The sequence below is a fragment of the Gouania willdenowi genome, chromosome 16, assembly GCF_900634775.1.
Source record: "Gouania willdenowi chromosome 16, fGouWil2.1, whole genome shotgun sequence".
In the NCBI taxonomy this organism is placed as follows: Eukaryota; Metazoa; Chordata; class Actinopteri; order Blenniiformes; family Gobiesocidae; genus Gouania; species Gouania willdenowi.
In genome coordinates, this window is record NC_041059.1 from 11,691,430 (window position 1) to 11,706,633 (window position 15,204).

General features: G+C 37.5%; 2 protein-coding genes and 2 non-coding genes across 4 annotated transcripts; 2 read left to right on the top strand and 2 right to left on the bottom strand.

Moving 5' to 3' along the window:
- Positions 1-2,579: 2,579 nt before the first annotated feature.
- LOC114478668 (U7 small nuclear RNA) lies at positions 2,580-2,635 on the bottom strand. Its single transcript, XR_003675891.1, has one exon. It is a non-coding gene; the product is annotated as a U7 small nuclear RNA (small nuclear RNA).
- A 512-nt stretch (positions 2,636-3,147) lies between these two features.
- LOC114478670 (U7 small nuclear RNA) lies at positions 3,148-3,203 on the bottom strand. The gene has a single exon (XR_003675892.1). It is a non-coding gene; the product is annotated as a U7 small nuclear RNA (small nuclear RNA).
- Positions 3,204-6,094: 2,891 nt separating this feature from the next.
- tpi1b (triosephosphate isomerase 1b) lies at positions 6,095-9,798 on the top strand. The gene is made up of 7 exons (XM_028471292.1): positions 6,095-6,308; positions 8,164-8,287; positions 8,393-8,477; positions 8,563-8,695; positions 8,786-8,871; positions 8,961-9,048; positions 9,137-9,798. Exons 1-7 carry the CDS (start codon positions 6,200-6,202, stop codon positions 9,253-9,255), a joined length of 744 nt encoding a protein of 247 aa, XP_028327093.1. The 5' UTR covers positions 6,095-6,199; the 3' UTR covers positions 9,256-9,798.
- Positions 9,799-11,320: 1,522 nt separating this feature from the next.
- LOC114477483 (zinc finger and BTB domain-containing protein 49-like) lies at positions 11,321-12,803 on the top strand. Its single transcript, XM_028469813.1, has 2 exons — positions 11,321-11,574; positions 11,678-12,803. The coding sequence occupies exons 1-2, from the start codon at positions 11,403-11,405 to the stop codon at positions 12,391-12,393; spliced, it is 888 nt and encodes a 295-aa protein (XP_028325614.1). The 5' UTR covers positions 11,321-11,402; the 3' UTR covers positions 12,394-12,803.
- The last annotated feature ends 2,401 nt before the right edge of the window (positions 12,804-15,204 follow it).

Here is a 15,204-nt window from a genome sequence, read left to right on the forward strand (position 1 = left end):
ATTAAGCTGTTAAATGTGTGTATCAGCGACCTCTCTCTCTGTCCATTTTTATTTATTTTTTTTTACATAAAAAACGATGCAACTTTCATACAAGTACATACTGTAAAATATAACAAACGAATTATTGTTTCCTAATGTCAGAAGTGTGGTTAAATCACATCTACAGCATAAATCAATCCTCTTTAAATAAACTAGCGCAGTGCCCGTAGGAAGCATGTCTTGCTATAGAAAAGTTGGAGGTTAAGTAGCTTTTTCATGCACGGTTTACTGTACATGTGAGCTTTAATTCCTCTTGTATGTGTGGCAGGCCTGGCAGAGTCATTGATGTCTGACTTCACTGTTATCATCAGTAACTATGTAAACTGGTAATTATAGAACTTGGCTGTGGACTACGGCAACATTCCTTAGAGTATTTTTAAAGATATCCAAAACACAAACTAATTCCTTGTTTTTATCTAGTTTTGAACATATTCAAGGTCAGTTAGGTAAAGTATTTTTTTACTTGACAAAATAATGTATAGTGAGCACATGTGATCTGAGACAATCTGATTGGATATTCCTTTAGGTGTGAATGACATGTGCCCATACCTGCTGTTCAGTGTAAAAATTACTACTTTCTGACACACACACACACACACACACACTTTCCAGGCCAAAACATGCCCCAAATGTCACAATGAAAGCGAATGAGGTGTTAACAGTCACAGCTAAGAAAGGTTTGGTGAATTCAAAATGAGAAGGCAACAGAAGGCCTTACAGTTTTGATTATATCTATTACCCGTGTCATCATCATATTCAGCGCAAAAAAAAATTGCAATGAACAAAGCTAACATCATCTCAAATGGGATGAAATCTGGCAATATAAACAGACTAACTTGTAGCTAGTCGACTAATTGAACATAATATTTAGCACTGTAATATAGGCTACATTTACAGTATAATGGGAAAGCCATTTTTCATTTAGATTTTATTATTTTGCACTATTATTATTATTCACCTTTTAGTTGCAAACGTTGCTGACTGAGGACACCTATTGGCCAATGTTTACGTTTTTTATATTTTTTAATTTAGGATATTAGAGCCACTTTATTTGTTTTTAAAAGCCCTTAGTGCGGTCACTCCTGTAGATTCTATGCAGCTTTCAACGTATCCTGAGTTACCTGACTACCTGTCAACATTGAGCTGTTGTGCAAAGCTGTGTTAAAGACAATTTAATGAAATAATTAATGCACGGTATCATTGCGGTCCAAACAAATCTGACATTGCACACCCTTGACCCAAGCAGCAGCCATGTTGAAAGTCTCAGCTCTGTCTGTCCCTGAACCACAGATACTGTATTTGGGCCACAGACATACACACAGACACGCAGAGATTCCTTGCTTGATAGACAAATAGATAGATAACAAGAAAAAACAGTATTTTAGAGCAATAATAACATTGTTTGTGGTAAATCTTCCCAAAAAAGGAAGATTCCATTAAATTTTGGAGGGGATCTGGATCAGATTATGGATCCATTTTCTTTATTAATAAAATAAAAAAAATTCATATCTCTGATCATTGGTGAAATCTATAAAATGCATATTGTGGATGGACATTTCTTCCAAGTCTTCAAAGTGTGAATGATCAATGATCCAGATAACTGACAATATCTGGATGGGGATATTTTGCTCTCTCTAAGTGATTTTGTTCTCTATCAATTGTCTGTTTTTTTTTAAATAAATTAAACCTAATTCTTAAAATAGAATTTACTTTGAATTTACAAGATGGACTTATTATATTGTATTTTAACAAACATCTGGTAATTGAGCTTTTAAATGTAAAGAAAATATTGAACGGTCATTGTATGATAATAATAAATGTTTATTAAGCAGTTTGCATTTTTGGTTGTACTTGCTTTTAAAAGTATTGAACTAAACGATAAGTAATGTTGTGTTGTCTTATATCACACATCATGTTCACGTGTAATCAGGAACGTATTTAAATTTCAATTAATATATAAGAAACGGCGGGGGTTTATTTTTTAATTACATTACTTGGGGGCTTCTCGTTATGAGAAACCTGCTGGAAAATTAACGTAAGAGCATACATCCTGGTGGACGTACGTTAACCGTACGTTTTAGTACACGAGGTACCTACTGCTGTGTCACGGTGTCACTTAGAATTCAATGTAATTTATTATTTAAAAAACACGATATATATTATATTTGGCAAATGTGACAATATCTCTCTCTAACAATGTCTTGTTTGCGTGTTAAATAATTATTTATAGAGAATGTGAATGTCGAAAATACTTCCAGAGGAAACTCTAACCAATGAGAGATGGGATTAGAGCAGTAAGGCGGGACATGTTTGGGTTGACCAATTGCACGGCACTACCTAGAAACATGATTGGCGGGTGAGAAACTCCGACATACTGACGGGAAGCGTTGACGTAATGATCATGGTTGGTATAAATACTGTGACATTATAATCGATTAGAACGTATGATTTAAAATTACTTTGTTTAGTTTATTCGGCAACGCACTTCCACTCATTTTAATGTATGGTGTGTTGGCAAAGATAGTTTTCCATAACAATATGTGGGCTTCTCTTTATGAGAAACCTGCTTGAAAAACACTAAAAAGCAATTATTCTACCGGTACTATGTTAACCCTCCCACTTAGTGTATGAGGTACTTACTGTTGTCTCACGGTGTCATCTAAAAATCAATGCTATCCTCTGTGTGCAAAACACGATATTCTATATATTTTTTTTAGATTATTTACATTCAATTTACAAATGTAACGGAATCAATCTTCAACAATTTATTGTTTGTGTGTTTAATAATTATTTATAGAGAATGTGAAAATCAGAAAAACTTCCCGAGGAAATTTTAACCAATGAGAGATGGGATTAGAGCAGAAAGGCGGGACATGCTTTGTGTTGACCAATTGCACGGCACTACCTAGAAACATGATTGGTGGTTGAGAAACTACGACACACTGACAGGAAGCGTTGATGTAATGATCATGGTTGGTATAAATACTGTGAGATTATAATCGATAAGAACGTATGATTTAAAATTACTTTGTTTTGTTTATTCAGCAACGCACTTCCACTGTATTGAATGTATGGTGTGTTGGGAAAGATAACTTTCATTAACAATATGTGGGCTTCTCTTTATGAGAAACCTGCTTGAAAAACACTTAAGAGCATCTAATCTACCGGTACAATGTTAACCCTCCCACTTAGTGTATGAGGTACTTATTGTTGTCTCACGGTGTCATCAAAAATTCACTGCTATCCTCTGTGTGCAAAACACCATATTCTATATATATTTTTTAGATTATTTACATTCAATTTACAAATGTAACGGAATCAATCTTCAACAATTTATTGTTTGTGTGTTTAATAATTATTTATAGAGAATGTGAAAATCAGAAAAACTTCCTGAGGAAATTTTAACCAATGAGAGATGGGATTAGAGCAGAAAGGCGGGACATGCTTTGTGTTGACCAATTGCAAGGCACTACCTAGAAACATGATTGGTGGTTGAGAAACTACGACACACTGACAGGAAGCGTTGATGTAATGATCATGGTTGGTATAAATACTGTGACATTACAATCGATAAAAACTTTTTCTACAGTGACATAATGAAAGTTGTTCAGCAATGTACGTCTATTTCATATTATGGTATAATATGGCAAAGATTATTACTTTGTATTAACAACATGTGGGGGACTCTCTTTATAAAAAACCTACTTGTAAAAAACTGAAGAGCAATTAATCTACCAGTACAATGTTAACCCTCCCACTTAGTGTATGAGGTACTTACTGTTGTCTCACGGTGTCATCAAAAATTCAATTCTATATTCTGTGGCAAAACACGACACCTTCTATATTTTTACATGATTTACATTCAATTTACAAATGTAACGGAATCAATCTTCAACAATTTATTGTTTGTGTGTTTAATAATTATTTATAGAGAATGTGAAAATCAGAAAAACTTCCCGAGGAAATTTTAACCAATGAGAGATGGGATTAGAGCAGAAAGGCGGGACATGCTTTGTGTTGACCAATTGCACGGCACTACCTAGAAACATGATTGGTGGTTGAGAAACTCCGACACACTGACAGGAAGCGTTGATGTAATGATCATGGTTGGTATAAATACTGTGACATTACAATCGATAAAAACGTATGATTCAAATTTACTTTGTTTTGTTAATTCAGCAACGCACTTCCACTGTATTGAATGTATGGTGAGTTGGGAAAGACAATTTTCATTAACAATATGTGGGCTTCTCTTTATGAGAAACCTGCTTGAAAAAACACTTAAGAGCATCTAATCTACCGGTACAATGTTAACCCTCCCACTTAGTGTATGAGGTACTTACTGTTGTCTCACGGTGTCATCTAAAATTCAACGCTATGCTCTGTGTGCAAAACACAATACGTTGTACTTTATTTATTTTTTTAATTTAGATAATTTATATTATATTTAGAAATGTAACTAAATCCATCTCTAACATCTTATTGTTTGTGTGTTTAATCAATATTTATAGAGAATGTGAAAATCAGAAAAACTTCCCGAGGATATTAACCAATGAGAGATGGGATTAGAGCAGAAAGGCGGGACATGCTTTGTGTTGACCAATTGCATGGCACTACCTTGTAAAATCGGATTTATCTATAATAACCATTGGATAAGAAAAAAAAAAGGAACACACTTATCGCTGGAGTAATGTTCTCTACAATCACACGATAAGCACTTTTTCTATAGTGGCATAATGAAAGTTGTTCAGTAATGTACTTCTATTTCATATTATGTATGGTGTAATATGGCAAATAGCATTACTTACATTAACAAGATGTGGTGGGCTTCTCTTTATGAGAAACCTGCTTGAAAATTAACTTAAGAGCAGACTGACTTACCAATATTCAACCTTCCGTCCTAGTGTAAGAAGGACCTACTGTTTGAGTCGCGGTGTCATCTAAAATTCAATGCCTGTATACAAAACACGAATATGAATTGTGTTTTCATTGTATTTAAACAATATTTACAAAAGTTGCAAAAGCTTTAGAAAATCCATCCAAATGATTATGTACATTATCTGCTGTTTCCTACAATATCAGTAGCTTATGTTAATCAAAATGTATTATGTGGGTCTCTAGTGAGCCCCCCCCCAACATTTAGGCAGTAGTCCATCATTACAAAAGTCTTTCTATGCAAAATGGTTGAACATGTCATATTATGTCTTCTATACATTTCAATTAGATTTTTCTTAATCTAAATCTGTCCTTAATTGGTAAATTGCTCCCAGGTGAATGTTGTCTTCCTCTAACAAAGGGAAACATGTGAAGCAATTGTCTCACTGAGTTAAATGAAAATTGGAAATGTGACTTGTACCTTCACTTATTGACTCACACATGCGTGCAAAACAGCAGCTGTAAGCATTTAAAGGCAGAGTTCACAGAAACAGCAGTCAACAATTCAGGTGGAAAAAAAAGAATAATATATTGCACGCTGAAGTGAAGGGATGAAGAAATGATCATGGTTGGTATACAGTAATTGTTATTATTATTATTATTATTATTATTATTATAATAATAATAATAATAATAATAATAATAATAATAATAATAATAATAATAATAATAATAATAATAATAATAATAATAATTGATGTATCAATATAATTGCATTATATCTATTGATTAGATAAATTGATAGACACACTTGTAGTGTGTTGCATTTAGATGGGGTGGAATAAATGACAGAAATAATCTGAATTGTAACTGGCATTTTTTTTCCCCCACTAAAACTACAGGTGTTTGTCAATAATTTGTTAAATATTAATGAACCACAAACACGACATTCAAGTATCAGTGTAAAATTGATGCAGCCTGTCATTCAAATGATGGTTAGGAAACCTGACATTGTGTAAATGTTTTCATTCAACGTACTGACTTGAACGCAGCACGGCACGACTTCTCTTTCTTTTCCGCATTTGCAAACGTACGTCTGCGGGCGTGCTTACGACAACCAATGGCGTTAAGGCAGAGGCGGGGCTTATCCTGTGCTTGTTTATAAATACTCCCGGCTGCTCCGTAAAGACTGCTCTTCTCCTCCTGACGTGAAGGACCCTGGTGGAAACACTTGGCACGGGTTTGGTTCTCAGTTCTTGGTAAATTCCCACAAAAAGACGCAAACATGAGCAGAAAATTCTTCGTGGGTGGAAACTGGAAGATGAATGGCGACAAGAAGAGCCTGGGAGAGCTCATTCAGACCATGAACGGAGCCAAGGTGGACCCTAATGTCGGTACGTAGCCATTGTGAATAAATAATGACCGTATGATACGTCCAAATTATATATTTTAGGTGCACCTTTGGTGTTTTAAAACTGAATTTGAAGTCATGTACAGGATGCTTTTTAAAATCACATTTTAAACGTCAATAACTTGCGATTCATACAGTGTATGAATGCTTGATATTATATTCTGCTGGGGGTGACGTTTTCCCTGATTGGAAGGAGCTTTTTGCGTGCAGACTGACAGGAAGCGAAAAGCAGGAACACACAGAGGACGAACAGATGCATTTTTTCCCCAGTAATGTCGGGGGTGGGCGTGCGTTCGCAGCCGCACGTAGTCCAGCTCTGTCTCTGCAAGCAAGTGCACGGTGCGTTCACGTCTGTCTGGATCACGGTGTTCTCTTCGGACACATTGGGTTGGAAGGAAAAATAATAAATCAAATGTACAAAAGAGTTAGTTATTTGAAATAAGTTTAATAAAGGCCTCCCTAATCTATGTCCGTGTTTTTAAATGATCATTTATTTGGACTAGAAATGTTTCCTGTCTGACTTGAATGCAGCAGCAGGCAATTGTCATGTACATGTACATACACGCAGCAGGTACAATTATGATCACTGCAGCCATTTGTTTTAATGAGAAGATCAAAATAAAGCATCAGAACCTGTCTTCCCTGCTCATGCATGACATGCTGTCATCAGACCTTTGAATCCTTCCCTGTATGCCTCTGTTATGCAACTCTAGCCATTTGTGTGCACTAGTAACAGGCCTGACCCATTCAATCTGCCCCTCTTCTTAACATCCTTGGACCTTGCTCTAATAATTAAACTAGAGCACGTTTTTTTTTTTTCTCTCCCCAACAGTCAAAGTTCAGCTGTTCCCTTTTCTATACTTTTCCTCTTTGAACCCGTGACTTGCCTTTGACCTCTGCAGAATGCAGGCACGAAGGCGACCTTTCCAAACATGAACTCGGACCTTTACCGCAGAGACATGAGTGTGTGTCCGAGTACAAATGACCTTTTGCCAAATGTCTCAACACCAAGCTGTGTTTAATATAGCCCACGTAACCCCAAAAGATACTGTTACATTATGAATGTCAGTCTTCACTGCTCTGTAGAGTGTGTGACCCATGAAAGGAGTGTTTATGGCGATTCAAAGCTTGATTTATTCTGACTGGATGACTTATTTTCTTACCATTTGATCATACTCTAACTTCATTTATGGTCTGTTGGTCTCAGCTCAGACGCTGTAATTATGGTCATAGCTTGAACATCATTGAGTGACATTTGTCATTCTACCTTCCACTTTGTTTATTTTCATTCTGTCATGGTAACGATCACAATCTTTGTTACATTCCATGTCCAGAAAGGAGCACGGAGATGAGAAATTAATATATTGCCCGCCCCTTACGCAATCACAAATATTAAACAATTGGTCTGCCAAGTTTACACTGAGATAATATTACAGCATTATTAATTAAAAAAAATGAATATGTGAAAGACTTGCACACCTGCTCTCCGCACCAAAATAGGAAAATAATTAACACTCTAGACATAATGTTCATATTTGTTAAAAGTCTCCTTGTATATTTTAAAGTGAAATACATTCAAACTTCTCTTTATATCGCTATGTAAAGATTTTGACCCCAACAACAGACATGCACATCTGCTTTAAGGTTGTTAATGCAATCTGATGTTTGAAATTTACATTTCTTTCTGTGGTTCTCATCCTCTGAACTAAGAACTTTTGTCAATGTTCTGCTAATGCTCTTTGTGTTTTGTACAATATACGGTGGTTTCTGAATATTAATAGCTGGAGTTTAATGATTTCTGATATAATGAGACCTTAAATTGGCTTATCTTTTGGCAGATGTTGTATGCGGTGCTCCAGCAATTTACCTGGACTTTGCCAGGTCCCACCTGGACGCCAAGTTTGGTGTTGCAGCCCAAAACTGCTACAAAGTTCCCAAGGGTGCCTTCACTGGGGAGATCAGGTTGGTTATAAATTGGTCTGACAAAATAATGTCAGCTCTATCATTAACAGTAAGTGATTGTATTGATGTTTTTAGTGGATTTAAATTTTTTTTTTTTTTCTGCAGCCCTGCGATGATCAAGGACTGCGGTGTGAACTGGGTGATCCTGGGACATTCTGAAAGACGCCACGTCTTTGGAGAGAGTGATGAGGTGACTGATCCAACTGAACATGTAAAATCAGCTCCAGACATTACAATAATTAAGTTTTTGGCTTTTTAATCTATCATTTTTTTAGCTAATTGGACAGAAAACAGCTCACGCTCTTGAAAGTGGTCTCGGTGTGATCGCTTGCATCGGTGAGAAGTTGGATGAGAGGGAGGGCGGCATCACAGAGAAGGTCGTCTTTGCTCAAACCAAAGTCATCGCAGGTACATGAGTTATGCTTTCAGTGTGTATGTGTTTAGAAATGTGCAAGTTTTCAAAGAAACATGACATCTTATCACACGCCTGCTCCACAGACAATGTCAAGGACTGGAGCAAGGTGGTGCTGGCATATGAGCCCGTGTGGGCTATCGGCACCGGCAAGACCGCCACGCCACAGCAGGTCAATAAGAATGAATGCATATCTGACTTATCCTTTGTTCCCATGGGCACAGTCTCTGACACAATGTTTGTGTTGTATGATTTCTTCAGGCTCAGGAGGTCCATGATAAACTGAGAGGTTGGCTGAAGGCCAATGTGTCTGAGGCTGTTGCCAACTCGGTCCGCATCATCTATGGAGGTCAGATTTAGTTTTGGATTCAAATTAATTGTGTTTCATATTCTTCCAGCATTAATTTGTTTTTTCCTCATACCTCACGTCTTCTCAGGCTCTGTAACTGGTGGAACCTGTAAAGAACTGGCATCTCAGAAGGACGTTGATGGTTTTCTGGTGGGCGGAGCCTCCCTCAAGCCAGAATTTGTTGAGATCATCAATGCCAAGATGTAAAAATCCAGACAGCTACGAATGTGACCAGGAAAGAAGTCTGCTCCATTCAGTTGATTGCTCCTCCCAGCCCCTCAGCATTTGGTGCTTCTTTCCTTTTAGTATTTGTGTAATTGTGTCATTGTCTCCTTTTGTCTTCAGTGGTTTTTGTTTTCCATGAATATAAGGAACAGGTTGACACGTGCACTGTACTGCACTTATAAAGAGTTCAATCCACTGAGAATAGTCTGTGTAAACTAGCATTTAGCTGTAATGACAAACTACTATCACACCTCTAGGTGAAGATGCAGGTCCATGCCTTTACTTGAAGAGTTTGAACGGTTCAGACAGTTTGTCAATCCAGTTGTTATTTGACTTTTTACCACTGTCTCTTTGTGTCATTATGATATTCTGTAGCTTTTTCCTCCCTGTAGATGTGCATGAACTGCTCTCCCATTCATGTGTTCAAAAGCTGTCCTAACACATCATGAATCACACTGTGTCCCAGCTGAATGGTGTATGGGTAGGAAAGCTATAAGAAACATAATAAACAGGTTTGAGACTGCAGTGTTTATCTTTTTTGATTGTAACCATTTGTTGATTTTTCAGAAAGATTAGACGTGACACTTCTTCCAGACATGACTATATTAAGCTTCTCTTCAGCCTGCTATGTTTAGCTGCAAAGAAACTAATTCCACCAGGATGTATCAGGGTGACGACTGAAGAGATGATCTCATTAGAGGTTAACTGCATCATATACATTAAAAAAAAATTTAGTTGAGCATTCATGACTGATGGTTTGTAGCAGCAAATTTGGGGAAGTTCTGTTATCGATACGCTGCGTCATGGGGGTAACATCCTTTCACCACTCATCTCATCTATAATGCACCATAGCCGATACATTCTTACTGTTTGGGGCTGCATTGGGATGGACATGTGCTGCTTACTAATTGTATGGATTTTAATCTCTATTCTAATCACATTCCTACCTCAAACGTCCCCTCACAACATGCACTAATGAGGTTAGGACAAAGCTTTTCCATTAGAGACTAGAGAAGTCCTGATGTGGCATGGTAGGTGGCTTTTCCCCCTGAAAAGGATTAATTTTAATGAATAAAGGTACCTCGATCCTTAAATGTATAAACCTGCTTGTATCATGTTTAGTGAGCATTTCACAATGCTTTGTCAGCTCTCTCCTGAAAAGAATTGTATTTTTGTATTTTACATTATCAGACATTTGGGGAAAATCTCCCCAGCAAATTAAAACAATCATGTAGTTTATTTCCAGATATGTGACTAAAAGCTTTAGTTTCTTTGTAACTTGTAAACAGTGATTTGCAAATGTTGGTTAAAAACTGCCATGCAAAAACATTACAGTCGTATATCTTTTCTTAAAAAGAGTGGCATGATGTTTCTGTGGTGAGTTTGTATGGGGTGCCAATTGTGAAGTTGTGCATGCAAAAAAAACAACTTATTTGCTCAATTTATCAACAAACCACATTTTTTAAAAAAAACGAGTATTTTTTTAATGTTACTTTTAATCATTTACTTCTCTCGTAAAAATGTCAATGTTAAAACTAAATGTTAAATATTAAATCTAAATGTTACATTTAAATATACTGTGCATGTTAAATATAAATGTAAATTTTTAAATTTAAATATACATGCTAAATCTGAATGTTAAATTACATGATAAATATTAAATCTAAATGTTACATTTAAATATAAATGTTAAATCGAAATGTTGAATGTATGTTGACCTTTGGCAGCATGTGCAAACAAGGTTTTTAAAATATATATATATATATATATATATATATATATATATATATATATATATATATATATATATATATTTTTTTTTTTTTTTTTTTAATGTAATTTTAAATCTGCTTCACAACGTTACAATCAGCTCCCCATAAGTATGTTCTTTCTAGTAGCTGTACTAATTTTCAATTGTTCTATATTTGTAATTTTGCTATTGTAAATCTGGCCAGATTCAGGCATTATTTTATTTCTATGTTTGTTACACCCCCGGTCCTGCAGGAGGCGCTAGAGTCCAGTTCTAACCTAGTTACGCTTCTCCGTCTCACGTCCGTGTTTACAAGCGAAGCGTGACGTCCGCTGCTCTGTGTGGAAGCCTTTCAGCGTGTGTCCCGGTCTCTGAGCAGATGTTAGACATGCAGTCACTGAGGATGTTTCTCAGCGAGAGGCTGACGTTGGCGGCGGAGGAGATTTTCGACGCGGTGGAGAGAACCATGGTGGAGTACCAGGAGGAGCTGTGTCGCTCCAAGGACCTGGAGATCCGACGTCTCCGGATGCAGCTGCGGCTCATAAAGTCAGGTGTGTGTATATGCATATGTATATATATGTGTATGTGTGTGGTTAGAGCTGGTTAAAGGTCTGTGGTGTGTTCAGGTGTCATTGTGAATGTTGTCCTTCTCAGATTCTCGGTTGGACGGTGGTCGAGCTCAGCCGCAGCAGGACAACCCCCACCCCCCTCATCAGGATCCGCTCCATCAATCACCTCTTGTCGAGGCCCCTGAGCTTCATCACTGTCAGGAGGAGGAGGAGGAGGGAGAGGCTATGAAGCAGGAGCACCGGGAGCAAGGCACCACCAGCATGGACCAGGAACAATCAGAACCTCCACTTATGAAGAAGGAGCGGGAGAGGAGCCACAGGGACTTCTGGATGGTCCACGATTCAGAGCAGCTGGAGGATGAAGACCAGGAGGAGAAAGAGTTTGTCCATTCTCCTGCCAGTTTGAAAAACAGCCTCCATGACCCCACCTTGGCGTTCCACCCTTACCAACATCAGCATCACAACAACAACAGTGGTGGTGGTGATGAGAGCAGAGAAAAACCCTATAGCTGCTCAGTGTGCGAGAAGCGCTTCAGTAACTGCTCACACTTGGCCGCTCACATCAGGACTCACACGGGGGAAAGGCCATACATGTGTGACATTTGCCGGAAATCCTTCATCACCACCAGTGCTTTGAACAGACACCAGACCATCCACACCGAGGGCAAGCGCTTTGTGTGCAACTACTGTGGCAAATCCTTCAAGTGGAGCGAGTCTCTGGGCAGACACATCAGGAGCGTCCACAAGAACGACACCTTACCTGAACCCCTCCCTCTAGGACTCCCTCCAGGAGGACACTGACACACACTGACCTCCACTAGTTACTAAATAATTGTCTTTACGTGATGCCTTGTATTATTTTTATTGTGAAGGATTGTGTCTTGTTGTGTAGTTGTGATTATTGAAGGTAATCCTGCATGAACGTCCCAAAGATTTGTAGTAATAGTGTAATTGGAAGAAGAAAAATGTGAACATCTGTATTGGTTTTAAAACAATAAAATCGTGTGGTACATTTACTCAATCTGAATAAATCCACAGACCACTTTACCTCATGCTTCATAGGTTTTCTATTGTGCTTGAGAAGTTACCCGACCCACCACCAGGTGGCAGTCATCTTTTCCATTCATAAGATCCCATCCATCTTCAACACAAGTCATGCTGTCTTAGTTTCAACATTTATGTTCAGGCTCTGTGATGTCCAGTGTAAATACCCAGAGGTGTAACGAGTACTGGTATATCCTACTCATGTAGAAGTACTGTTACTTGATTGAAATTGTACTGAAGTACAAGCACAAGTAAGTCATACATAATATACTTGCCACGGTTCCCTTTACTGACAGTAAACATCCCGTGTATACAGTGTAAACTTAAAAAGGAAAAGCACAATTAGAGTTTCATTATTTTCCACAAAAGCATCTGTATAAAATAAAAGATTTGTCAATGCCAATTCAATTAAAAAAAAAATTTAAAAAAAAAAAATTCTCAGGCTCTTAAGTACAGTATAGCTACATTTATGAACTCTAAAACAGTGCCATGTGGGTAACAACATCATAGGTGGAAACCCCAATCTGGACCAAAAAAAAAGGCTGGGCATTGATCAGAAATGGCACGACTAAGAACATTATGGATTATGTTCAATGTGACCATGAAACGAAAAAAAAAAAAAAAAATTATAATTTACTCAGCAACGATTTGGGTGTAGAAATGTACTGAATTACTTTTCTTCTTTTAAAACGTCCAAGTAAAATGACTGATTTAAAAATATACTAAAAAAAGTAAAAGTACCCATTAAAGCAACTCAATTACAGTAACGTCAGTACTTCCAAGCCATTACTTTCACCTCTATCAATATCCAATACTTTAATACTAAAAATGTAATCTAATAAGGATGGCAGACAGCGGGCAGCAATCCCTTTAAATGCAAATCTATTGTCCTGGATGTGTGACGCTTGAGCCTAATATAGTTTACATAGGTTCATTATAGTGTATGAGGCTTCATCCAACACATGTCTTTGGACTGGGGGATGAAACCTAAGAAGTATCCAGAGAAAATCAATTCATATTCGGGAAGCACTGGAAGTCCTGGATGCAAAACCACAACCTTCAAGCTTTTCAGGCAGTAGCTCGAAGTTTATCTGTAATGGGATATGACGATTCAACTCAATATTTCTAGGATAGGTTCTTTGATCAAAATAATTAGACAAACTATTCTATGCCACAGTGTTGTTTAAACAGTGTAACTTTCTGTATAAATAGTACATCATTAATGTTGGCTTGTTGGCCTACACATGTGAAGTTTGCATTGAAAACAGACTGTGTGCTAATGCAGAAGATTACATCATTACTTCTTAATGTTGTTGCGAGATGAGCAGTTATTTGCATAGTTTCCCCAAGTGCTTGTGATACTGGGGACCAGTTTTGTCCCAGTCTAAACTATGTATGTCAGGATCTGTAATGGGAAGTCTTGCAAAATGACTTAAACAAATGCTTAATCGGTGTATTAGCCCTCTGACAAACTAGGGGTTTGTTTTATCCATCATATGCTACATATGTGAAGGGTCAAACTCAAACGTACGTCATGTTTTCTGCCTTGATAGAGGACAATGCCATCAGCATCATAAACTGCTTTCTCAGAATTAGATGACAAATATATAAACACAATAGAGTTGCTAAATCATTATTTGATTGGTTTTATTTAGAAAAAAAACATACAAACTAATGCTATGACCAGCTCCGTGGCAGCACACGGTTGTCAACAAATTCACTTTTCTCAAACTTATATCATGGCGGAGCCAGCAAAAAAAAGGCAGAGAAGACCTTTGTCCAAGGAACGGAGCAACTCCATGCAATGACAGCTCAGCAGCAACACACAGCAATCACACACACTGTTGTTGCGGAAACAGGCACGCACACACACTCAAAACCCAGCGCTCCATCAGGCAGCACACACACAAATATCCATCTATCTATCTATCTATCTATCTATCTATCTATCTATCTATCTATCTATCTATCTATCTATCTATCTATCTATCTATCTATCTATCTATCTATCTATCTATCCATCCATCCATCCATTTTCAGAGCCGCTTTGTCAGCACACAAACAAACACACACACATTTCCACACTCTCTTCCGTATTACTCCCACATCATTCATTTATTTTACGAGTCTCTCTGAAAACACCCTTAGTGTCACTGTTGTATTAGGATTTTTCAGTGATCGGTTGATATAGTCTTGGGAGAGCAAAGGTGCACATGTAGCTGAGGGGTGGGGCAGGCGTTTTTACGACAGTGACATAACCACAAGGGACCTTTAGGGGGAGCGCTAAGCACAGGTAACTTAGTTCTGCTTTAAGTGATAATTATATCAGCGGAAAAAACTAAATGTAATTTATTTTATTATTATAATAAGAGGTGAGGCAAAGTTTCCCGTAACCTCATGTCCCAGACTGTATTAGATCAAATTGAACCACTGCAGACAGGGAACAACCCTGCTGCAGGTTTAGAGAAGCTCTGACCCAGTCATCTTCTTTTCAGAGTTTGACCTTTGTCAAGGTCGCGCTCATCCTCAGGCTTGTTCATTTTGAGTAACTAAACCACAAAACCATTT